At 41.4% G+C, this 26,163-nt stretch overlaps 3 protein-coding genes across 3 annotated transcripts; 1 reads left to right on the top strand and 2 right to left on the bottom strand.

The window, feature by feature from the left end:
• The first annotated feature begins 1,915 nt into the window (after positions 1-1,915).
• Positions 1,916-10,895, top strand: LOC102702093. Its single transcript, XM_015836031.1, has 5 exons — positions 1,916-1,933; positions 2,105-2,470; positions 10,272-10,391; positions 10,617-10,647; positions 10,771-10,895. The coding sequence occupies exons 1-5, from the start codon at positions 1,916-1,918 to the stop codon at positions 10,893-10,895; spliced, it is 660 nt and encodes a 219-aa protein (XP_015691517.1).
• A 1,399-nt stretch (positions 10,896-12,294) lies between these two features.
• On the bottom strand, positions 12,295-14,151 carry LOC102701816 (uncharacterized protein At4g06744-like). Its single transcript, XM_040523744.1, has one exon. The coding sequence runs from the start codon at positions 13,978-13,980 to the stop codon at positions 12,613-12,615; it is 1,368 nt and encodes a 455-aa protein (XP_040379678.1). The 5' UTR covers positions 13,981-14,151; the 3' UTR covers positions 12,295-12,612.
• Positions 14,152-18,710: 4,559 nt separating this feature from the next.
• LOC102721727 (filament-like plant protein 7) lies at positions 18,711-23,943 on the bottom strand. The gene is made up of 4 exons (XM_006652424.3): positions 23,714-23,943; positions 20,135-21,885; positions 19,986-20,031; positions 18,711-19,422 (listed from the first exon to the last, which is right to left on the bottom strand). The coding sequence occupies exons 2-4, from the start codon at positions 21,841-21,843 to the stop codon at positions 18,997-18,999; spliced, it is 2,181 nt and encodes a 726-aa protein (XP_006652487.1). The 5' UTR covers positions 21,844-21,885; positions 23,714-23,943; the 3' UTR covers positions 18,711-18,996.
• Between the last annotated feature and the right edge of the window lie 2,220 nt (positions 23,944-26,163).

Genomic DNA, 26,163 nt, shown 5'->3' with positions numbered 1-26,163 from the left:
AAAATATCACCTGACCCTACATGTGAGCTCGACGATTGATCAAGTGCCCTAGGTAACAAATCAACCTCCCGGATATCGGATACTCGCCGACGCAGGTCACTTCACCCTCCGTCATTTTGCTTAGGTCAATCCCATCTTATTCCCCTCTCTCGTATCTTAGGTTCTCGACACCACTTTTTTTTTATGGGGGACCAGCTAGGGTACTCGTGCCCTCACGGGAGACAATCTTGGATGATATGGATTGGGGATCTCCTTGCTCGTACGCTCGACACCATACATCATGCCACTACATTATTAATGGAAAATTTCTAGAAACAAAGATAAAAGTGACATACGAAGAGTTGCCATTTGTAAGGATGGCAAAATAGTTAAATTCCCCTCTTCATCTCGTCTTCTCTCTTGTGCTATTTTGTCCTGATTTCTCTCTATACTATGGACGTACTGATCGTTGTTGTGTTGTGTCGGCGCTACAGATGACAATGCCATGAGATTGAGCACCACTTGGTTTAGTAGGATCACTTGCAATTCAGAGCATCATCATATGGTATGCATATTGCATATAGGCCACAATATTAATACACGTATGACATTTTGGTGATAGGTGTGATTCGTAGATTATAGGACCTCCATTGTCATGAACTCATGATGCAATTATAGCAATGCATCAACTAGTCTAGAGCACAACGCCAAAATGGGTAGAATCCTTTCGGCACAGACAATCTTTCTTGGCACTTTGCAATGCTACCATGCATATATACCCTGTAGCCCACAAGGCTAGTTAGTTTGACAACTTCACAATTCCACCAAGGCTTTAGGATAATTATAATTATATGGGTGACCATTCACATAACCTATAAACGTACCTACTAACAAACATTGTTATCGACACTTTCAATGTGTGTTGTGCTTCATCCACATCTTATTTGGGTGCAGAGGTGGACAACGCCTAAGTGGGCCTAACCAATTTATTTCTAGAAAAATCTAGTTGCTCCGGTCAAAAAAAAAAAGAAAAGAAAACCAATTGTTTTAGTTATGAGTTTTGCTACTACCTATGTGTTGCTCACCATACACGTACAACCTATACAATGTTTTGATCCAATCATTATACAAATGAAAACATGTCCCTAGGTGTCACTCATTTGCTATACAACTCATAAATTATTAGGACAAAGTTACTACTCTTTATTATTCACACTATCCTTGTTGCATGTAGAGATGCATCTAAAATAAGAAAACCTAAGGTCACTCACACACAAAAAGAGAAGTTAATAAAGAATTATAGTATTCTACTTTTGCATGTGGACCAGACATGCATGCTTACCATGTTTTTTAGTAAACTTTTTTACTCTAGTTGGTGGGACAAATGTCTTTGTTGGTTATGCCTATGGTCACTACACATTGAGCTGTAAAGGTGCATAATATGGGATACATGTATAATATTTTATTTAAAACACAATTATTTCTTAGAAGGAATTATTGCAAAACATTGTTTCAATTCTATATGGGAAATACATTGGTTGTATTAACTAGTACACACAATTAAGGGAAAAACTGTGGATAGCAAAATACAATGGTGATATTTCTATTTATATGTTTTTCGTAATCTAAGCATTTTCCAGAGAATGTGTATTGCATTGACCATTAGAACCATATGAGAAAGAAAACATGCTCTCTACGAAGGTATATCCATGTAAGGAAAAAAATATGGATCATATTACATAGTATGTCAATATAAGAAACGAGATATCTATCACATTAAATGGTGTGTCTCTCTAAGGAAAGAAAAGCTGTACATATTAAATGCTATGTCCATACAAGGAATAAAATATATATCACAATAAATGTTGTAGCCTTATATGGAAAGAGATATGTATATCAGTTAAAGCTAGAAATTTGAATACGCCATTATTGTAGTATGCTACCAGTTGGCAAGGTGAGCTGTAAAGGTTTGGAGTATCCAGGACATATTCACAAAGCATAATAGATATTTTGGAGTTGTTCGCGTTCACACTATTTATCCCCCATTGATGTTTCTCAGAAGAAATGTTTAAGGGTAGCAGATAGACTTCTCTTATCTCCTTGCACTCTACTCTGTCTTTGGAAGTCTAAATCCATCAATATCGAGACTCCAAAAAGCTTAGCCATGATGAGTGATTCTGAATATTCAAGTACTGACTCAGAAGCAACTCTAGATGACCTCCCTCCTATAGTGATTGATGCAAATTTAGAGGAGGAAGAAAATAGGGTTGTTGTGTCCCCCATGTGGAATCCACAAGGATCTCATATGCTTTTCAATAATCAGCCTTTGGACGTTATGCCTTTGAATGCCATTCCCTTCGGGCAAAAGGTGTCTCTAGGAAAAGAAAAAGAAGAGGTTCCGGTTCCTCAATGGATGAAGGAACTCGATCTCTACAAAGATGGGGACTGGAAAGTGTTCCTTCAAATAAGGGATGATGGGCATAAAGATTGGGTTAGTGATTTGATCTTACCTTTCTTTATCAAATCCGTTTCGTATATATTCTTTACTGTTGTTTTTGTATTATTGATATGTCTAAATCAATAAGGATTTATATGCTTTCCAATAAGACTGTTTTTCTAAGAATTTATATAGATGTCTCAAACAGTTGTGTTTATTCTTCATACTTTTTGTTTCAAAATATTATGCCATGGTATTAATTAGTAAATCTTCCTTTTTTAATAGTTATATTGACTTCGACGTAACTTCCAATCAATCGATGAATATGTCTTAGATCCAATTCAATTTTGATATATCATCGCATTTGTAAAATCTAAGAAGGCATGCCTAGAAGAACTTAAAACTATTCTTTTATTACCATGTACTCATTTCTTTTACTAATGTAACCTTGTCATGCATGCAATAGTTGCACACTGTTAAGACGCATGCATTTACTATAAAATACACTAATCCAATGGCATAGTTAGAATGGATAATCCATGCTAGCCTTAAAATTAAGAGCATGTAGAATATTACTAACAAACCATTTAAAATTTATTAGTTCTATTTTTATTGAATTAAGCGGCATGCTAACTAGGTACATGTGAGGGAGATCATCCATCGGCATTACAATATTTGGAAGTTTTTATGATTTCATTTGGTACTATGTTTGATTATGTCCAATTATGAGATCTTTCTTTTGAAAGTTTTAGGTGTGGAGAGACAAAAAAGGGGTCATTAATGCTTACCTGTTTAAATAACCAAGAGCACTTTGTTGTGAAAATGCATTTTTCATTCATATTGAGATGTGGTGCTGATTGTAAGGTTGGTGTATAGTAATGTCTATAAATGGTGTGCCCACCTAAGGAAGGAAAGATGTACATATTAAATGCTATGTCCATACAAGGAACAAAATATATATCACATAAATGTTTTTGCTTTGTATGGAAAAGATAAGTATACCAGTTAAAGCTAGAAATTTTAATAAGCCATTATTGTAGTATGCTACCAGTTGGCAAGGTGAGCTGTAAAGTTTTGGAGTATTTAGGACGTATTCATAAAGCATAATAGTTATTTTGGAGTAGTTCGTGTTCACACTATTTATCTCCCATTGATGTTTTTCAAAAGAAATGTTTAAGGGTAGCATATAGACTTCTCTTATCTCCTCGCACTCTACTCCATATTTGGAACTCTAGATCCATCAATATCAAGAAAAGTATCTACTAGGGGTCTATCTAGGAGTTGCAATATTTTTGAAAAGTAAACCCCTTAGTTGACATGTTTCAGTAGCATCTCCATTATGCATCAATACATGTTGCACCCAACACCCATAGTCTGTGATCCTAATGTTGACACACACTAATGAAGCAGATATCTAGATTACTTTGGAGTTTTGAAATAAAGCTTATCCTCGCCATTAGTCACTAGGTTTATTAGATTCATGCCATTGCAAATATGTCAGTTTAGAAAAAAATACCATTAAAATTTTCATATTCGCATAAATGCTATTACCATTCATCCTCTGTCATACAAATGTCATTCTCTATGCCTGGAAGGCCACTGTAATTTCATATTATCCAAAATACCCCTCCTTCCACCTTACTTCCATATGGGCCCTTCCCCACAGCCCCGGCCCTCTCCCTAGCCTCGGTGGATTCGACTGCGGCAACCATCTAACGCGGCGACTGCGTGACGACGAGGGCGGCTAGTGTGCGGCGATAGTGGCCCATGTGCGGAAACGACTGGAGCAACTTCTGCTGGAGTAGAGGACGGTGGTGGCGGTAGCGGCGTGGATTCCCCTGTGGCAGCCTTGGGGAGTAGACCATCCCGAGGTTGAAGAGCACGTCAGTCGCTCCGAGTAGGCCGGCCGACCGCCATGACCTCGACCCGACCCCTTCCTCCTAAGCGGCGGCCACTGTAGTGAGTAGCCATGTCGCGCGCCCACATCCTTGTTGATGAGCCATGACACATGATGACACATGAGGTGGCAACAACGGCTGTGGGAGATCTAGCTCCCGCTCCACGGAGCAGTGACCACGGCGGCTGCGGCGATGGTCCTAGTGGTGTTGGGGATCTGGGGAAGGGGTTGCGGTGGACATGGGAGTTCGTCGCGGATCTAGCGGTGGTGCGGCTAGCTGCTGCGGACGTCAGCGGAGGAGCCCTCGTTGTCGTGCCCCGGCCGCCCTCACCATCACGCCGTCGTCATCGACTTTTCCTGTCACACCGAGGCTGAGGGAGGGGCCCACATGGTAGTGAGGTGGAGGGAGGGGTATTTTGGACAATATGAAATTCTAGGTGTAGAAATGGCATTTCTATGATAAAGGAAGAATTATAATGGCATATATGCAAATACAGAAATTTTGATGGCATGTTTCTAAACTGGTATATTAACAATGGCATAAATCTAATTAACCCTTAATCAGTAGGTCTACCAATTGAGATCTTGTTCTAGGGAGATGATAGAATCATATAGATGTAGATAATGTTGCGATATCAAAATCGTACTGGGCATGCATTGAAGGATGAAGTATGATTTGGAATAAATCAAAATTGGTGACACTAGGGATGGCCGATGAAGTGGGGCTCAAAAGGAAGTAAGTCCAAATAGAACGTATGTATGCTAGTGGTGGGATAAAGTGGAGTGTGATTGAGTAGGTGATGGTGGGACAAGGTAGAAATTTAAGAGCTCAAGAGTAATATGCATTCTAAAAGAATTTTAAGGTGGGTATGACCCATCGTTTACACCTAACCAGCACATGAGTAAAGAACAGCCAAAGGAGCATTGAGAAAAATCTTGTGAATGCTATGTGTGTTTAACCACCACATGCATCTTACATGTCTTCTCAAGGAGCGTGGATGGAAGCGATTGAAAAAAATGATCAAAGCATTTCCACAAACATATTTTTCTCCAAAATGGAACAAAAAATGTTAGAGCCATAAATAAAAACAATATTGGAACCAATGGAATATTACCATACACCTCAACACTTCACAATTCCAATTAAGTCACGGTCACGTGCACTCCAAATTTGCATCACATCCAACTATTATTAAAGATTCAAAGCAGGAACTAACTAATATGTCAAGTTTTATTATCATTTTGGTGGTTTATCAGGACTTTACGTTTTTCTTTTGGAAATTCGAAACGAAAATATTATATAGGCAACGCGACAAGCAAAACCCTATATGTACCATTTCCATTTTATATCCAAACATTAGATAATTAAAAAAATTAAAATAGTTGGTGTAAAAAATCAAAAGACGGAATGGGCAGAAATTCAGTATAATTTTTATCCCCAAATAGTTAGAAATACCATGGTTACCAAGTTTCTTGATGCTATAAATCCCCTCATGATGTTGCAATCATCTGACTCCCCCACCCCCAGTGGTGACACCTAGGGCTGTTCACGGGTTGGGCACAAACGGTTCAACCTATCAAACCAACCCAAACAATATGTTTATGTTATTTCACACATGTTGGTTTGGGACCCATTCAATCCGTTGAACATGCAGAATCAACGATGTTTGTTCATCTTCCCCACGACACGACGCATCTTATTCATTAGCTACATAGTCATCCCTACGCACAAGCCGAGTGATAACCTATGTCGATTCATTGCAATGTTTGCAGCCTGCACGTTCATGCTCTAGATAAATTTTGACGATCGTGTCTCCGTGTGGATGACGGGCTGCTATCCCACCGGCGGCCATGTCCCATGAGAGTCGCACGCCAACTTGCTCGAGGAGTCTCCACGATGGTCGAGTTCAATGAGCTCCATGCATGCATCCCACTAGAGGCTTGCTCACGACTACATCGGCAAGAGCAATGCCACGTGGCTGTGTGGATTGAATCCCCTTGGTGCGCAGTCAGGGGTTATAATATGGAGACCACTACCATTTTTAATATTCCAATGTATTTGCATCCATCTGGATGGGCTCGGTCTAGAGTAGGCATAATATTTGCTTGATGAAATGATTTATATGCAGCTAGATGGATCGACCATGTTCATGGTCGCTTCCTTGTTTCTTTCCGCTATAGAGAGAAGGAAGATGACAATGCCAACTAGTTTAACTAGTCAAACCAGACGACCCAAACTATCCAAATCAGCCTTTTATGGTTGGGCCGGTTTTTGGTGCCATCCTGATAGAAACTACCGATTAACAGCCCTTGTGATACCCACCCGTATCATTCTTGTTGGATGATATATTGTTTAGCTATTGATTCATGAGTTTCATAAGATCCTAACTCTCTATTTTGGTTTTCTCGGTATGCGTCATTGTTCTATTTTATCTACAAATAAGCACTTTACACTAAGATAAGGAGCATTGAAGATCATAACCGGGAGCAGTTGAGCCTTTCATATTTTCTTATTGAAAATGAGAGCAACAATGTGGAGACTTTTTTTAACTTGGCAAAGGATGATCCATTGATCAATCCATTTATTGATATTAGAAGTGATAACTCTAGTCTTCTACTGACTATGGATACACACAACCATTGTAGTAGAAAAAAAAAGGAAATATAAGGGGAAAACAAAATCTTCAATCAACATGGCCATCAACATTATCATGACGAATCAATTCAATGGATTAGAAAAATTCCCATGTCAGTTGCGCAATAATTTTCAACCCAAAGAATGACTAAACATCGATGACAAGAGATCCAACACCATGTGAAAGGGCATGTGACCTAAGTAGCACCCAAGGTTCTAGGCTCAAATCTCCATAGGAGCATAAATTTTAGATTGAGTATTTGAGGGGCTAAGTTCTCTACTTGGGCTAAGTTCCCAAAGTTCCCGAATTAAAAAAATGGCTACATATATCTAGGTGGATATAGAGGTTGGGTAAAAAATACCCTCTTTAAAAAAAATAGTTCTCATTGACATAACCTTAAAGAAGGAATAATGCTTGATTTCTAATGTTAAATTTTCCAACTAGTTATGGTCTAATGAACTCGTTCAACAAAGATTCAACAATGTTGTAATTCTAGGATCGAGCTAGTGAATAAGAAAGAAGATTTAGCCTAGACAATTATGACCATGAAGCCAAGATTCCATGCAGTAGTATGTTATCGGGTTAAGGAAAACTCGTTCACAAGAATTCACCAGACACCCGATGTGCTACAAACTAGACAAGACAAGTCAACCATCTATTTTTGCATCCAAGTTTGTTTTGGATCCACACTAAACCATGGAGGGTCAAGCTAGTGGTGATGTCAAAATAAAGGTACACTATTGGCCTACCATCAACCCAAATGCCAGAAGCAACATCATAAGCTAGATTTTTGGCTAGGGGTCCTAATACATGGCAAGGTGAGGTTTCATCTCCGTCATGGACTAGAATGAACTAGTGGATGGTAGCGGTGATGGCAAGGAGCTTTGTCCATAAAAAGGTTCTCTTCTCATACATCTTGAGCATATGGATGTAATAATTGATTTTATAAGCCTCAAAGCAGTCTCGCGTGACATTTAGAGCATGTTGTAATTAATATCTAATTTATTACTACTCTAGAATATTATTGATTACTCATGAGTGTTCTCATAGGCAAATGGGTGATGCCTGGCTATGAGGGTGGGGCAGAATTGTAGAAGGGAAATGGCACCGATGCCTATAATCCAGGGCTCCAACTATATGTTTAAGAGTAGCCAGTACGCCACGCTAGCAATTGGTGCCCCCAACAACAATCAAGAATGGATTCCTTACGAGTAGGGGAATAGGAGAGCCATCTTAAGGCACATCACGACCTATAGGCAGCACCTGCGAGACCCTCAACAAATACCGATCTTTTGCCATGTTGCAATGTTTCCAACTCCATAAGGACCATGACTCCACCTGTTGCTCACGAGTGGTAATATTCTCGATTGATTTGCCACACTGGCATGCATGAAGGACTTGGATGCAAACTCCTACAATATGCAGACGCCCTAAGAGGTTGAGTAATCGAGATCGCTAACTGGCCTACCATGCTGCAACTTGCATGTCTACGGTAATAGTCGTAATCTATTGGTCAACTTGTATAGGGCCAATCAAAGCAGGAGCCTGTGGTTGTTGACTAAAGTAGGTACCTTCCATCGTATTGCCTATTACTCACGATCAATGATCATGTACATGAGATTGGAGATTAAAACATTGCCTATCACACATTTACATGAACCCAATGAACCATCCAGTGAAAAACTGATCAATTTAGAATGCATTGTAATCTTACAATATGATGTAATAAATTGATCAAATAAGAATACAACATAATGTTACAAACTATGGTGATTTGCTAGGTCAACATAAAATCATTAAGATTTGTTTGATTTAATCCATTACTTTTGTAGAGTTTGATTTGTTATTTCTTTCAATTATCATGATTTTTAAAATTGCATCGTTAAGAAAGTATTGATCAGGCAAAAAATATGTTTATATTGTTATTGATGTTAATACCATCACAAATGACCTCGCATTTAGAAATGCATGGTTAAAATTTTAAGGTAATATGTATTGAATTTTTAAAAAATAAATTAGTGTTTGTGGGTCACATTTTATATAGATATATTGATTAATAAGAGACCCCATCATTATACTCACTCTAGACAACCGAAACCTCATGTACGTCCTTGAAATGAGCATGCTCAACTTTTCAAGCATAAGGACGTGCATGTGATACTAATACATGGGTTTTCTTGTGAATTTAATCCCCTCAGGTGTAATGTGTTTTAGTTCGAGACTGCTTGGTTTGGTTCAATCATATTTATATCGGTTGTGAACAATATATGAGCACAAGTAGGCCGAGTTTAACACCATATTTCTGGTTAATGTATTCATGTCCTCAACTTTTTTCAGTCGTGGCTGCGAGTGGATCATAAGGTATAGAAAGTTGCCTAAAGAAATGCCATTTCAGGAATCGAACCCATGTACAGCCTACTAGTGGCTCATGTGGATTTATGGCACCATTATACATGGGTGTCGTAGTGACTTCAAGTGATTGAGGAATTAACTTAAACCCCTAGAAAAGTATAATGCCACAACTATAGAGTTAATTGTGATATGGCATTTCATCGTCCTATCATAAAAATGGTGGGGGTACATATTTAATCGTAGGCTACATCTTTTCTCATGTCGTAGCCTTGGCGATGAACGATTGTAACCTAAATCATCTATCAATATGTTGCTAAAACTCTAAGCCATAATAATTTTAGTATCCATTTAAAACAATCTTCTGACATATATTTTGCAATAGTAATCCTGGTACAAGTACAAAGGGCAGCAAAATAAGTATTATTTTTTAATATAAAAGTTTAATTTTTATGGTCCATGAATGTAAAAACATATGCCAGAAACATATGATATTATATGCATTGTACTGATTTAATCTTGACATGGAAAGGTAAGATTGAAAAAAAAAATGGATGAAGAGTATAGCTCCAACATCACAATGGCTTCTATGAATTTCAAATAGATCAGCTAGGGTGAATATGTTTCATTCTTCAGATATGTGTATCATCCAAATTTAGGTCATATGGTGTACCAAACACAAATAGTCGAGCGCGTTGTAATAAAATATTCTGCTTTGAAGGCAAGTTTGATCTATGTTTTTTAGTACAATCATGATCAAATTGGAAATATATATACTACACATAATTTTATCATGTTCATCTATCTGTTTAGCATATCCTTTTCCATTTATCTCAGCCACTGTTTTGATATATGTAGATTAATGTTGATTGCCGACAACATTATCCATGTACTTTTACTTTTTATGTCAATTTACTATAGCTTAATCCCTTACGTTGTATGAATTATGATTCAATAACGCATTTTGTTGTAGTCCTACAATCACCGGGAGTACCAAGCAGTTTTCCGCTCCAGGGCAGAGGTTAAACTCTTTATGGATACAACCCTAATCAACGGGACAAATATATTCAAAGGGAGAAAACTGCAGAAGAAGGTAGGGTAGACAATTGTTCTATGCTAATACCAATCATATATATTCTGTATTTTGTTAAAATATTTCAAGCGCTTTGATAAAAGTAAGTCTTAATTCTAAAGTGCCACTTTTTATAGTATAGTAGGTATTTGAGCTTGGTCAGTTTTTATATGGTTGTAATAAATGTTATAATTTAATTGAAGAAACTTGATCTTTATATATCTTTTTTTTATTTTTTCTTTACAGAGGGCACTGGATTCCAATGGTGAAGGCAGTGGTGCGTACCTGACACATACAGTTTTGGAATCTTGCTACACAAACTGATTAACATAATTTATAATGCCATCATTTGATTTTATCGTGTGGTTTAGCGAATTTTAACTCAATATTTTGAAATCAGGTGGGAGTACGTCTACCAGGGCAAAGAAGATTACTGCCACTAAGAAAAGCGAGAAGACCTCGAGCACTGGAAATTACCCTGTGGTGCCGAAGCCGGGGCCAACTCTGCCTCCTGGGTTCGTCTAGTTTCTGACTGAACTGAATATGACAATTGTCTGCAGCGAGCAATGGCAAATAAGCCTGTTAAGATGGCTACAAACTATTTTCATGGTACCGTTAAGAATAAGTGTACTCTGCACCAAACTGTTGAGATGTTACAATCCTCCTGAATTTCAGTTGTTTTTACCTGTCGGTGTTTGCTTATCAGGTCGAGTTCCGTTCCATTAAGCTGGATGTATTGCCCTATGTGGTTTTGTCGTTAAGATTTGATATTGGCTGGTAGCAAGTATGTTGGATAATATTTACTGCATGGGAGGCTATATTATCAGCAATGTTGTTTTCTTATCAAATAATCATATATCACTTTGCATGTATGTACTGTGACATGAACTATATGCGTGCATACTTCTACTATTCATCATATTTGAGAAAATTAGCCTGATGACTTGTTAGAGTAAATTTTTATTATTATATAACTCTTCAATAGAAATCAAATTTATTATTTTTTTATTAGAAATTCAATTAGCCATATATTGTATTTGATATATCCAAATTTTAGTTATTTCTAAAATATTTTTTATGCTTGGCTTTATCATATAATGTTAATCTAATTCCTCGAGTATAGTTCTATATATAGTTCTATACATAGAGCTTGACGCTGAAGCCTTGTGCAAGGAGAGCCATTGGCCGCCGATGTGGTGGGAGAAATTGTACAGGAGACATGCGCCACTACACCACCACGAGAGTAGAGGCTATGCTGCGCCATCCTTCCTTGACTTAAATTCGGTTATTTAGATGTAGAGACCTATGGAATACATGGGCCTCAGTTACCAAAGCAGTGGGCTTATCCTGTTGTTAGGGGGTGGGCCGAGCAGGCCCAACCCAGCTATTTGCCTTGTAAAGTAATCTAGAGACCTAAAGAAGGTTATCATCTGTCCGGGTCTCTTTGATTGGCTATTCAGTGAAAAGGTAGAAACAAAATTCTAGCAATTCTATTTTCAATGTTAATTATATTTTTAAGAAAATTAAAGGTAAATCGGCTAGCTATCGCTGCATGGAACCACGCCAATCATTGGAGATCGAACCCACAAATGACAAACCTCGACGAAGACAAGTGACTTCACCATTGGGCTACGGACTTGTCTTGTATTATGGGTGAGCACGAGTTTTATTGAAGCATGGATATGCGTTAGACGGACAATGGAAACCTTATGAATTTTATAATAAAATAGAAATGTCTATATATATATATATATATATATGAATCTAGGCAAATCTCCGAGTCAGTACGGTAATTTGTTGAGTTCATGATATGTGATTCTTGGTAGATCACTTCACGGTGGATATCCAGATAGTATCTACGTCTGTTAACATACGGAGTATCACATATTACCAGTTGCGGTGAAATTGAGGACATCAAGGCACGGAAAATTAAAGTTGATCTTTCATGATCTGATGAATTATTACAACCTTATGTGGTTCATCAAAATAAAATCTCCATTACCTTATCTAAACATGCGGGCAGTAGCATGTGTCCATGCAGATATATGCGAAGTTAAGTTGGTTGTCGTACCAAACGGTGGATGAGAAAGGGAACAAAAGTACAGAAAGGAGGCAACACATCAACACAACCAGCCAAACAGCTGAATCAATCAATAATCGGGTAACGTTCACGAGAAGCACAGTGCTTTTGCCCTTCCTTTGCAGCCTGTGCCCTCGCCGGCCGGCCGGCCGGCCGGCGACCTCATGGGTTCAGCGCCGAGTAGGTCCGGTACTTGTCCTCCTCCTCCGCCGCCGTGCCCTCCTCCCTGCCGGCGCCGTCGGACTTGGGGTGGCCGCACGGCACGTAGCTGTTGACGGGGCACGCCGAGGTCTTGGTCCGGTGGAAGAAGGCGGCGCACTCCTCGTGCGACCGCTGGTTGGGCGCCCACGGTATGCAGTTGCGCTCGACGTTGAGCTTCCCCTCCTTGATCAGGTCCCAGCAGCACGAGCCGAGCGACGTGAAGTAGTTGTTGGAGAGGGTGAGGTTCTTGAGGCGCCCCGTCCACGCGAAGGCGAGCTTGCACAGCGCGTCGGGCACCTCGCCGTAGAGGAGGTTGTCCGCCAGGTTGAGCTGCTCCACCTTGTGCAGGCACGCGAACGACGCCGGGATCGGGCCGGTGAGCTGGTTGGTGCCGGCGTCGATGACCGTGGCCTTGGCGAGCAGGCCGAGCTCGTACGGGAGGCAGCCGCTGAGCTTGTTGTTGAGGAAGAGCACCTCGAGGAGCGTGTTGGCCATGCGGGTGATCGACTTGGGGATCTCCCCCGTGAACTTGTTGTTGGCGAGGGAGAGGTAATTCACCGGCGAGTCGCCGATGTTGTCCGGGAGGTTGCCGGAGAACTGGTTGTTGTTGACGAAGATGGCCTGCACCTGCGGGAACGAGCAGAAGACGCCGCCGGGGAGCTCGCCGTAGAAGCTGTTGAAGCGGATGTCGACGAAGGTGGCGTTCCGCAGCTTGAGCACGTCCGTCGGGAACGGGTTGGGGGCGAGCTTGTTGTTGCTCAGGTCGAGCTCGTAGAAGTACTGCAGCCCGCTGAGGTCCGGCACGGCGCCGCCGAAGTTGTTGCTGTTGGCGTGGAACAGCGCCAGGTCCGGGAGGGCGTCCACGAAGTCCTTGATCGACGACGACTGCAGGTTGTAGCCGTTGAAGTCGACGGAGGCGATGGTCCGGTCGCTGACATTGGGCGGCCGCTCGCAGAAGAAGCCCTTGTAGCTGCCGCACAGGTCGGTGCCGCTCCAGGACTGGATGATGTTCTGCGGGTCACACGTCACCGTCCTCCTGAACTTCTGAATCACCTTGTACGCCCTGTACAGCCTCTCGTTCTCGAAGTCGCACGGCCGCGGCTCGGACGACGACGACGGCGACGAGCCGCCACCACCACCACCTCCTATGCCGATGCTGATGCCCCCGCTGCCGCCGCCGAGGTTGATGTCGAGGTCCCGCCGGTGGTGCCGGTTGGCACGCGCCCCGGGAGCAAGCGCAATGCAGGCGCCCGCCAGCAAGCAGAAGAGAGTGAGGCACCGCGAGACATACATCGAACCGCCGCCGCCGCCTACACGGCCTGGCGCCATCCCCGGTCACCGGGGCGGCGTCGGTGACAGAGGGAGACGCGCACGTAGCACCGCACGCTGCAGCAAGCAACGTTTTTTTTTGGGGGGCTCGTGTGCCGGCCGTCGCTCTCCCTCCCGCGTCGCGCGCGCGCGACGGGTCGATTTCGATGATCGAACGCGCGGCTTCGCCCTTGGTCCTGGGGGCGCGCGCGGGCGCCTGTAGTATATAAACACAGGGGCGTGCATGCGATGGGAGGGGCCGTTGGATTATTAGCCGCCACTTGCATCACATATATGCCACTTTACCCAGAGGAAGGTTCGATCGCGTCGCTGTTGCTAGCTACTAGCTGCATGTATATGCGTGTCAGAGGTTCACTTTGAGCATTTACCACCGTTCGGGGATGCTCTGTTCCACGTTTCCATTCACTCATTCTCACACAGTACTGTGTCAGAGTAAATGTGGAAAGGGATTAACGGTTATTATTGTTTCACAAAAATGAGGCCTTGTTTCGTTGCACATGTGTATTTCCGTTCCTAATTTGCGGACTCCACCAAATAGTTGCGGAGCTCACGTGCTAGGATAACATGTAAATACTGTACCGTAGAGACGAAATGCAGACCGCTCTCTAGTCACTGTACAATTGGTAGGCAGCCAGATGGTCATCGTAATGTTTAAACTGCCTTGACGTGATTTTTCTCTCATGCGATCGACAGATTGGTTTGGCCATCCGTGAGCATATTTGAAAACGAAAAATAATTAGGTTCATCTAATAATTAAATGTTTGAAAATTTTAATTTCATCAATCAAATCTGATCACTGTTGTTAGATGATAATTGAAAGACACGCACACAAGTCAAAAAGCACATACTCTCTCCGCGCAGCCCTCATACATTGCGCGCGTTTGACCAAAGAAAAAAAATCAAACGCAAAAGTGAAAATAATTTATAAAAAATAATTTTATATATGTATTCTTATGGATCTAAAAGATAAGACTGGAAAAATAAACTTTGTCAAAATACTCTAAAACCAACTCTAAATTTAAAATTAAAAATTTAATTGTTGACTTATAAATATAAGCATAAATTAAAAATGATAGGGCGCTGGTATGCCGGAAGTGGCCGAATGGATCGAACGGACGGAAATTTATCCTTGATTAATAAATGGCAAATTTTGTTGTTCTTGTTCTCCGATAAATTATGCTAAGATAGTCCCTCCGTCCTAAAATAAGGTAAACTTTGACCATCTGTGTTAAGCGTGTTAAGCGTTTGACTATTCGTCTTATTAAAATTATTTAAGAAATTAAAAAAATATTAGTCACACGTAGAGATTCATGATTTATCATCTAATAAAAACAAAAATATTAATAGTATTCTTTAATAAGACGAAGCGTCAGACATTATAGCTAAAAAATGAAAGATTGATTTATTTTGGGACGGAGAGAGTAATGAATTAGTATCTCAAGAAAATTATATATAAAATAATATCTCAAGTAAAAGAACTATTAATAAATACAAGCTCTCAACTTATGATTAGACGTTTGATTAACAAACAGAACGTGCGAGCTCTTAATTCGTAGTGCGATAAAAAATGTCATAAGTATAAAGCAGCTTTACAAACTCGTGGGTTGATGGAAGCTTCAGTCGTGCGGTCTATTTTTCTCTTAATTCGTAGTGCGATAAAAAATGTCATAAGTATATAGCAGCTTTACAAACTCGTGGATTGATGGTTTCACTTATGCTTTTACTTTAAAATATGAATTTTTAAATTTAAATTTAGAGTGAATTTTGTTTATTTTTTAGCATTGGTATTTATATCACTAGAAACATATATATATAATTTATATATTGTTTTTATTTGCAAATATATTGTTTGGTTTTTTCATGAAAAAAACAAAACAACCGCCCCTGGACCTATCTATAATCCATAAGCCGTTTTAGCACATGAATATTCTTTGACCGGAATATGTTGATCGTATCGATCAATTCAACCATTTTTCGCTTCGACATTGACTTGTTTTGACCAAACACTGTTCACTCTTCACTGCCGCTAATTCCTTTCACGGTTTCACCGTATACTTTCCAACAGAAAAGGTACCTGCACGTAGTCGTGAACTGGCATGTCATGCGTGCTTGGCCATGTCCAACCATGGGGCCCTTTAAGCAGTCTAGCGATTAGTTCATCCAGGAAGCCAGGCTAGTGCAGCCCGTGATCGATTGGACGAGCTTACCTAATCCAGAATACGTCGACGTCGGCTTTTCGATTATACTTGTATTTAATAAGTTAAAATATATTTTTAATTTTAAGTTAAAGTTGATTTTAGATTTTTTACCAAAGTTTATTTTTTAGTTTTAATTTTAAAAATTTTATTTATAAATTACTTTTTGTTTGCAAATATGTTGAGCCAAATAATTAGCCCTGCTTTCTTTTCGCAGCTGAGCTAACAACCAGTTAGCAGTGGCATTTGGCAGTTGACCCGTGTCCGTGGATAAAAGAAAAACTTTATTTCAAGGGAAAAAAACACAGCATAAAGGTGTACTATTTTTTTAATGAATTCGGTATATTTTGATATACATTTTAAATTTTAAAAGTTGTTGTATTTTGGAACCAATAGAGTATTCTTTGGCGGTTAGATCGAATTGCATTATTGTGCATGCAAAACTGCGATGATGGACCCGTGATATGGCAAAAGATGTTACATCCATAATTTACGTACGCGCCATGTCGTGGCAGAAAAACAAAAAACAAGTTCCCTGGATATTTTATCGGGAATGTCGTAAGCAAAGGGAACAAAAAATGTCGTCGTGATTAGGCAATTTGGTGCCGACGACTACTGTACTATCCTATGCCCGGCACCATTGAAGTGAAATGCATGTGCACGAGGATAAGGAGAGAAAACGACATTCATTAACATAAGCAAGTACTCCAACTATGCTTGCCATTACTCCCTATACTATGCTTGCCAACAATAGTTTCCAAGACTACCTGCAAGGTTTACATTACACTACATATTTCAGTAGGAGTACTACTACCTAAGTAGTTCAGGGTTGAGTAATTACTCTCTTCTGCTAAACAGGGCATCGACGTTTAACGGGCACGCCCGCAAACGCCGATTGCGCGCATTTCGCTACTCAGCACCAGCGAACCAAGAAAAACCATTAATACAGGATTAATTAAGTATTAGTTCTTACAAATTTAGGCCGCCTTCGGCATGTACATGTGAGTTAACTTATGTGGCTTGGCACGGAAAACGTAATAATAGATTAGTACATGATTAATTAATTATTTAAAAAATATAAAATAGATTAATATGATTTTTTAAAACAATTTTTCTATATAAATTTTTTATAAAAAATACACCGTTTAGCAGTTCGGGAAGCATGCGTGCGGAAAACGATGAGATAGAAGTTAACTAACGTGGGGGGCAAACGCGGCTTTAAAAAATAGATTAATGTGAAGTTTAGAGAAACTTTCATATAAATTTAAAAATACATAATATTTAGCGGTTCGAAAAGCGTGCACCTGGAATCAGCCGCCTTCATCATTTGCGAACATGCCCAAACATTACGAGCTTCCCGCGTGTGAAACGTAGTTAGTAGTTAATTAGCGAAACTTCCACCGGTGAAGTCGGCTAGCTACCTGTACGTATATTGTGTACCGGTGTGATGAGCACATAGGCGAGGCCGGAGGCGGTGGTTACGATGTACGGTGGTTGAGAAGGCCCTTTCGCGCTTTACCTCTGCCTAGTTGTCCTCCCCCTGTCTTTGGTTTCTTCTCCCGCTGGGAACACACTACACATTTTCCTTCCCCCGACTACTGTTTGCGCATCGATCCAAACTCCGTCCGCGTATAGTAATCCGTAGTCGTCTCGTCCTCCTCCTCTCGGCGTTAGCTGCGACCAAACCGATCGGATCGATCTATCGAGTCCGGCCAAACCGACGCCGACGGTTCCGGCCACGCGAGAAAAAAAAGAATAATTAACTTTTTGCTACAGTTAGAAATGGCACTAACATATTTGTCACTGGGCCCACATGTCATAGACACATGAGACCCCACGTGTCACAGAAAGCAGATGACAAATATGTTAGGTGCTATTTCTAAAAGTGATAAAAAGTTAAATGCCCAAAAAAAAAAGGTGAAAAGGAGCGAAAAAGAAAGACGCTTGCCGTTTGAAGTTTGGTCGGTTCACGGGCTCCGCCACTGCCACAGCAGCAGCGCCTCGGCCGCACCCGCGGTTTTCGACCGTGCCGTGCGCACGTACACGCGCCGGCCACCGCGACCGCCCGAGCGCCAGATAGGCGCCTCGCTCGTACGCATGTTTGGGTTGGGTGGAGAGAGAGAGAGAGAGAAGCGCCGTGCGCGGCAGGGCGCTGTCGCTGTGAACCTCGGCGCCGCGCGCGCGCGTACGTCGTCCGTCGCTGCCGCTGTGTCTCGGAGTGTGTGGTGTGGTGTGGCGGGCGGCGTGTTCGTGAAGTCGATCCGTCGCTGTACGGGTAAGATTTGGCTCTAGCTGTAGTAGCAGTGTTCCACGTACAGAGGTGATCAGTGAGATGAAGTTGCACCAGCTAGCCTAACCTAACCATTGCATGGGGGCATCGATCACTCGATCAGACGATCACATGTTGCTACGAGCCTTTTGGCATAGGTTTGTCAAGAAAGTACAGCACATTTATCTGCATGGGCCCGTGCCAGGGCTCTACATCTCTACGAATTCAACCCGCAATGCCCGTGCCTCTCGGAAAGCCATCCAACATCAGTACAACACAGATCACCTCTAGTGCCCGTGCCATAATACATTTATCGATCATAAGATTATAAACATATATGTCTGGAACAGGATTTTACAAGTTTTGTTTGTTGATCACATCGCAACGCATATGACAGCACCTATAAATAACATCTTAGCTACGCAGTATTGTCCCCTCTTATTGGAAACGGAAATAACTTTGAAGAACAAGCTCCCACCACTACTTGGTATGCTAATGCTAATAACTTAAAATCAGGGGAGCATTGTAGATTTTAGTAGCCAAGGAACTGATTTATGCCTTCTTTCTGAAGATGAGTCTACTCAGCAAGTTGCCACTCTGCTTCTTCTTCTTCCTCTTCTTCATATCAACAGAAACAGTTGTTAGTGGTGACTTGGGGATCACAGGGCGAAGAACGACTTGTGTTGAACCATTGCTTTCAGCTTTATGGCCCGTGCCAACAGGGAGCTTCTCAGTTGCAATAGGACCATTATGCTCTTTCTTGCATGCCACTTCTTCTGGTAGGGGAGAAGTGAAATTATCTTTCTTGGGATCCTCCTCACAAGGAAGATTTGCAACTAACAGATGCATATAGGACTTTTCTTTGTCTACACGATCTGCGTTTGCTGGGCGTTTTAGCGCCTGCAGTTTCTTGCTTAGGCTTGTGATTGTCTCTTGGCACTCTGCAAGTTTCTCAGCAGCTGCGGATATCGCCGAACTCTGCAGAAGTTGAGCGCAAACATTATAGTTCTCATCATACCAACATGAAAATGGCGACTAGACAATACACTTCACAATTATTGTGCTTATTTCAAAACATCACTAATGGACAGCCCAGTGTCATGCGAGTGTACAACTATATTTTGTTCCGTGGTAGTCCTTTGATCAATACTTGTAGTGTGCACCTTAAACATGTGATGGGATATGCATAAATAAAAAACAACTATATTTTGATTCAGTAGTAGTCCTTTGATCAATATTTGTAGTGTGCACCTTAAACATCTGATGGAATATGCACAAATAAAAAAAAACAACTATATTTTGATTCAGTAGTAGTCCTTTGATCAACGCTTGTAGAGTGCACCTTAAACATGTGATCGAATATGCATAAATAAAAAAATAAAATGTCTAAGTAATTATGTGATAGTGATTGAGTGATGACTATGGTGCTCAGCTAAAAAGAGTGTTGTGCAGATCAACTTGTGATTCGAAACATCAGATTTCAGAATGTATCAATTTAATAAACAAAAGATGATGAGATTTTTCAGGACATAAGATATTACTGTTATTTGTTTCCCCTCTTCTTCTAAGGTCCCATCAGCAGTAGCACTGTATCACAAAATTAGACGTTACTTATTGATGTTGGATTATTCTCAATAATAGTGCATTGTGCTGGGAACAATAACATGATTGATGATTCTCAAAGAGTTACCTTTCACCATAATATACTGACTGTTTTTCTTGAAACTTATGACCATGAACCTGTGAATGATTTTCCATGAGGTCAACAGGGATTTGAACCTCCTGTTGACTTCCTACAACCACTTTCGACTTTACATTTTTCGTTAGTTGTTTTTCCTGCATTTTTAATGACCTCACAGATATATTTCCATCGAAATCATTCGTGATGCAATCCACAGGTCCGATCTCATCAACACAATATAGGTATTGGTTCACTGTCCACTCGAGGGTTAAGCAAACTTCATTAATGAACTTCTGGAGATTGGCCTTTCCATCCAGTACAGCACTGCATACATGGATCAGGTGCTCAAGATGACAAGTGAGTTCAGATTTCGCATGCAAAAACGATTGAAAACTTACAACATTGTTTCCAGTAGATCTTTCAATCATACAACTAACCCTTTCAACTAGAGTAGCCACCATGCTGTCTATTACAGCCTGGTCATATGTCAAATTTGCAGTACCATTTCCTTTGTCTGAAATCTCACTCAATGCAGATCTTATTTCATCAAGAATGATGTTGATGTTTATTTTAAGGACTTGATGCTTCTTTATGATAAGTTCCAAAACATCTTGAATCCACTCAGGATAGTTGTCAGATAGACCATCTTCAAGGATTCGAGCTTGGCAAACTGTTTCTGTCAGGGCTATTTTGGAATCTGTATCAGAAGCATCTGGCACGCACTGATGTGGCGCACTTGAAGGCCTTGAAGTCATTTCAAGCTTCTCGATCTCTGATAGATCAACAAGCAACTGCATGTCAGATCCTGCTATTCTTCTTCCTCGACTGTGAGATGCATGTTGCTTCCCAACTCTAAAATGCTCTCCTTTGGGAACTAAAGAATTATTTTCCCATGGTTCAGGACGATTGTCCTCATCCCCTTCATGGCTACCAGCCAACTCCTTGTGCTGCCTTTGAACTACTGACAGCTTGGATGCCTCGTCTGCATACTGCAATTGCACAAACTGGAGGTCATTCTCCTTCTTGGCTAACAACTGCCTGAGATGTCTGTTTTCATCATCCAATTCCTGCATCTTGACGAGGTAACCTTCAGAAACAGGTTGCCTCGGAGTAACTACCAGCGGTGATGGCTGTGCAGGTGTACGTGGCTTTCTCCTTCCGTTCTCAACACAACTGCCGGCCCTTCGCTCAACCTCATCTTTCATTTTCGCCAAAGCTGCAGGCCCAGGTAGACGCTTCTGGACCATGGTCCGCAGCCTGTGGCATTCAGCTTTCAATGCAATAATCTTCTTGGAGCTTTCCTGCTGATGCTTCTGGGCAGCATCAATTGATTTGAGGTCATACTCCCGCTCTTTGTTCCGAATTTCGAGCTCCTTCTGAAGCATGCGCACCTCATACTGAAGAGAGGCACATTGTTTGTTTGTGAATTCAAGTCTGACTGTGGCATCAGTTAACTTTTGGTTCAACAGTGATTCAGACTCGCTCAGCTCAATGATCGCCTTATCCTTGGAGTTGAGAGTGTTGCGAAGATTGTAGTTTTCAGTGCTGACTTTTGCAAACCGCTTATTTGCATCTTCTAACTTCTGCTGCAAACTCCATACTTTCTTCTGCTCCAAAGAGATCTTATGATCAGCTTCAATGATAAAACGCTCTCTCTCTTCTCTAACACGGAGTAGCTGCTCCGTGCAGGATCTCAAGGAATCCTCCATTTCAGTCATCCCTCATGGATAAATTTCACTGTGTGAAGCATTATCATGCACCTTCAGAAACACCATGAAAGTCAAATCTTATCTGAATCTGATGATAGGTACTCTCTCCATGTGCTAATGTATGACGTTAACTAGCCAACGTCATACAAAAAAGTTTGGAGGGAGTAGTACGGTGGAAGTAAGTAGTCCATTGAAACATATTAGCGGTAATAAATAAATTTTACTCTCTGTGTTTTTAATAGATGATGCCATGGACTTTTGACATATCGTTTCACCATTCATCTTATATTAAAAAAAAAATTACCCTGTAAGCTAGCATCCCAGCAAACCTTTTAATATAGCTTTTGAAAAGCAGGGCCTTCCGGCCTTTTCTCTAAAAAAGTATTCAAAAACATTACCCATGTAAGTATTATTGTCTTGTTGTGACTCGTTTTATCATTAAAGGAACTTTAAGAATGGCTTATACTTTTTGCATATTTACACAACTTTTAACAAAACGAATGATCAAAAGTATTACCGAAAGCCAATGACGCCATCTATTAAAATGGAGGGAGTACATATTTAATCTTTTAACAACAGAACATGCTAACAAAAATGTACTTAAAATCAACAAATGCACCATCTTACAACATTCATCTACAAAACCCACCTGTTACTACAATGAGTTAGGCAGCATGTCAAGAAATAATTTGATGGCATTAACAGTTAATATCCTATATCTCTACAGCAATATACCATGCCATCAAAATTACAAAGGACCAAGTGATCTAAGTCCATATCCCTAGTACTAGCGGCAGAAGTGTTATAGAATGTGAAAATACTATACCCAATTGGCTGCTCACATATGGAAGTGACTCGGCGTAGGCGCGTGGCTCACCGTCGATCCAGCCCGAAGCCCCCGCCGCCAATCTACCACTACTACAGGCCGGCCACCCCGGCGAGGGCGAGCGAATAGGCCGAGCGCCTGTACGCGCTGCAGCCAGGAGCACCGCGTCCTCCTGCTGCCTCCGGCCTCCGCCATCGCAGAACTCCCAAAACGGTGGCGGGCGCCGGTGAGGCGGCCCCTCGGATCCCATCGCCGTGGCCTTGGCAAGTTCGCGCTCTGCTTCACGGACCTCACGGTAGTGGAAGGCTGGAACTTTCTCGACGGCGTTCGCCGTTCAGGCTCAAGAACAGGTTGAGGTGGGCAGCATATGGGCCTAGTGGCCCAAGAACAAGTTGAGGTGGACCTAGTTCGGGACGCTCGGCCCATCTACTTCTTGTAATCTTCTTGTGTGTGATGTTGCCACGTTGGACTGACATGTTCATAAGGAGTATCAAGTGCACTGGGGCGTGAAAAATATGCCTGGAAATAACTAAATTTTGTCTCGGCGCGTGAGGTCATCAGAGCGAACAAGTGACAACCCCCACCCCCCACCACAAAAAAAAAAATTGGTAAGGTAAATTGTCCAATTGGAGCCATATTCGTCTAATCCGAGTATCCGACCATGATCAGTTTGTTCTTTAAAAAAAGAATCTGAAGTGCAGAACGCACCAACCAGTCATGTGAATTCCAGATTAAGCATCGAAACTGTGTTCTAAAATTCTCAAGGACGGACTCCAACCAAGGCAATTCTTCCGGCGCATGCGTGTTGTATCTTAGTAGAACGTTTCGACTTACGAGCCTACGATCAAATATTCAAATTAAATACGTGACGCCACGGGGCTTTCTTCTTTTGCGGGGCCAGTTTCAACACATGTTCTATCCGAATCAAACAAAGCCTCATGAACCAAGACCCAACAAATGATTACCATAAGAAACCGAGCAGTTCGCGTCGCTCAACAGAAAGAGCAAAGAAACAGCAGCTAACATTAGTAGACACTCAAAAAGATCACTCACCTTCCCCCAGCTCAAGGACACAACACAAACCCAGGACCCGGCCGGCCCCTGCTTGCTCGCCGTGCCACCCCGCGCCGTGTGCAGCGCGCGCTTGGCTTCTCTCTCTCCCGGCGATCAATCCTTTCCTAAGTAGCCATAGCGCTCCATCCTCCTCTTGTGTCCGCCCATTTGGATGGGTTGCTACGAGGTAGGAGTGTGCAACTGCAATCCGGCATTCCGGCCTTTACTTCTAGCAGCGGCTCGCGCTGCCGGGGGCCGCAGCCATCAAAGCTACAGAGCGGAGGTGCCTTTCGGTGAGGCGACGTGCATGGTGGTGGTCTTGCATCATCGATCGAGGCGCAGACGCCGGCCCGCCCGCCCGATCGATCCAAGGAAGCGGAGGACGGTTGGGCTGTTGCTGCCACCGGTCAGGTCCCGCGGCGACCGGCGAATGTATGTGTCATGTGTGGGTAGGCCGCGCGCGATATACTCCGCCCGTTTCGGCCGCTCGATCGATCGCTTTCGCGAGATGCTCTGTCGACGTGCGCGTTGGTACGTACGTGGGAAGGGGACGGCGGTGGGGCACGAATGCTGCGGCTTATCTGAAATCGTAATTGCCGTTTGAAGTTCGGGAATTCGGATAGGAACCCGGAGCGAGCGCACGTATAGTACGACCACGGGGACTATGGGCTCTCCTGTTGAGTAGTACGTAGAGACATGGATGGGGATGGACGTTGCCACCGCAGCTAGGAGCCTTCCCGGTAATGTTGCAATAAAAATTGAATTACGCCACAAGATTTGCATAATGTCACGGTTTTCCATCCCTTGATACACTTTTCACTTATATGCTTGTATGCTAAAATTTATATTTTTAAACTTGAATTTAGAGTTGCTGTGGGAGTTTTTTTTATTCTGATTTATTTTTCGGCCTTTGTCCACCGGTGGCTGCTCTAGACGTGGCAACAAGTTTGAAAGTGGCTTCATTGTGCTCTTCATTTGACGTCTGTACTTTTACGCTGCTCTCTCTAGTATATAACAACCCATATAACAAAACCCACAGGACACAGTTATAACCGTAAAAGGTAAAATAGAAAAAGCTAATCTGAGTGGCTCTTGGATGGCTCTCTCGAACACATGTAATTCTAAAACAAAATCTCACAAAATTACATGCATTATTATCGAACTATCATAAAGATTTGCTGGTGTGTATCCTAAAGTTACATATTTAATGGTAATTTTTCATAAAACTATGTATTTAAGGGATCATATTATACAATCATAAATTTAGCATCAATTTTATCAAAATCTACATTTTCTGTCACTTAAAAAACATAATGGCATGTGTGTAAGCTCTATTGATGTTAACGTGCAAGTCTTTTACGCGTTCGAGAGTGTAAGCTCTATTGACAATTCATCATTAAATTTGTAGTTTTGTAATTAATAGTCTTAAATATGTAGTTTTGGGATAAATTTGATGCTAAAATAGTTTTGTGATACACATACTTAAACGTGTAGTTTTATAACAGAGAATCGTTTAAACTATCTATATATTTTTATAAAAAATACTCTTGTCGTGGTGTACTGATAAATCTGTCCAAAATGGACCGTGACAGGTATTGATCTATATGTCCTATAAATGTCACCTGCCAATATAGGTGAAAAAGAGCATGTGAAATCTATGCATGTTTCACCAAGAGGTACTTCCTTCCCAAAACAAGTATTCTAGGAGGGAGAAGATGACCATTTATGGGCAGAGATGAATGGCTTATCAAGAATAATTAGGAGTGGAGGGATGGTTGGGGCTAAATGGAATAAATACGAGGTGATTAATATGATACTTAGTAATATTGAACAAGATTTTAATCGGAAGTGGTAAGTTATTTTGGGACTTTGGGACCGAGCTAGTAGCAACCAGTGCAGGTTGACCTCTCTTTTTCTAAGCGCAAGGCCAGATAGATAGATGGCTTGTGACCTACGCATATCTTTCCAACTATAAGCTTGGTTTACATATTATGCCACAATTTGCCAAACATCGATAGGTTTTGAATGGTAGCTTTTTTGTTAGACTTTCTATGGCTGTTCTTTTTTTTTAATTATGTACTATAGTTTTCATATGCCATGATTGATCTTTTAATTGTGTAGTTGTTAAAGCATCGCTAAAATCATAGGCAGATCAGGCTCTCCAAACGATCATTTAATTAGCCAACCATCGGATTAGTTCTCCATATTCCGTGTCCACTCTAAACATACATTTGCTTTGGAGACCATCATATGTGTTAGCTAGAGCCATCCTTGTTTATAGGGATGGGATACTCCCAACCATTTGTTTGGTACAAGGGATGATGATATGATATTGTTTTTCTAGAGATATCAACGAGATGGGGTAGCCCATATGTTAGGGTGTGTGTGTGAGAGAGAGTTGGGATGAATTGGTCCGCGTAGTTTTTTGGGGAATAAAATGTGCCAAATCG

The sequence above is a fragment of the Oryza brachyantha genome, chromosome 4 (assembly GCF_000231095.2).
Source record: "Oryza brachyantha chromosome 4, ObraRS2, whole genome shotgun sequence".
In the NCBI taxonomy this organism is placed as follows: Eukaryota; Viridiplantae; Streptophyta; class Magnoliopsida; order Poales; family Poaceae; genus Oryza; species Oryza brachyantha.
Note: the sequence above shows the minus strand (reverse complement) of the source record. Positions and strands in the feature narration are given on the sequence as shown.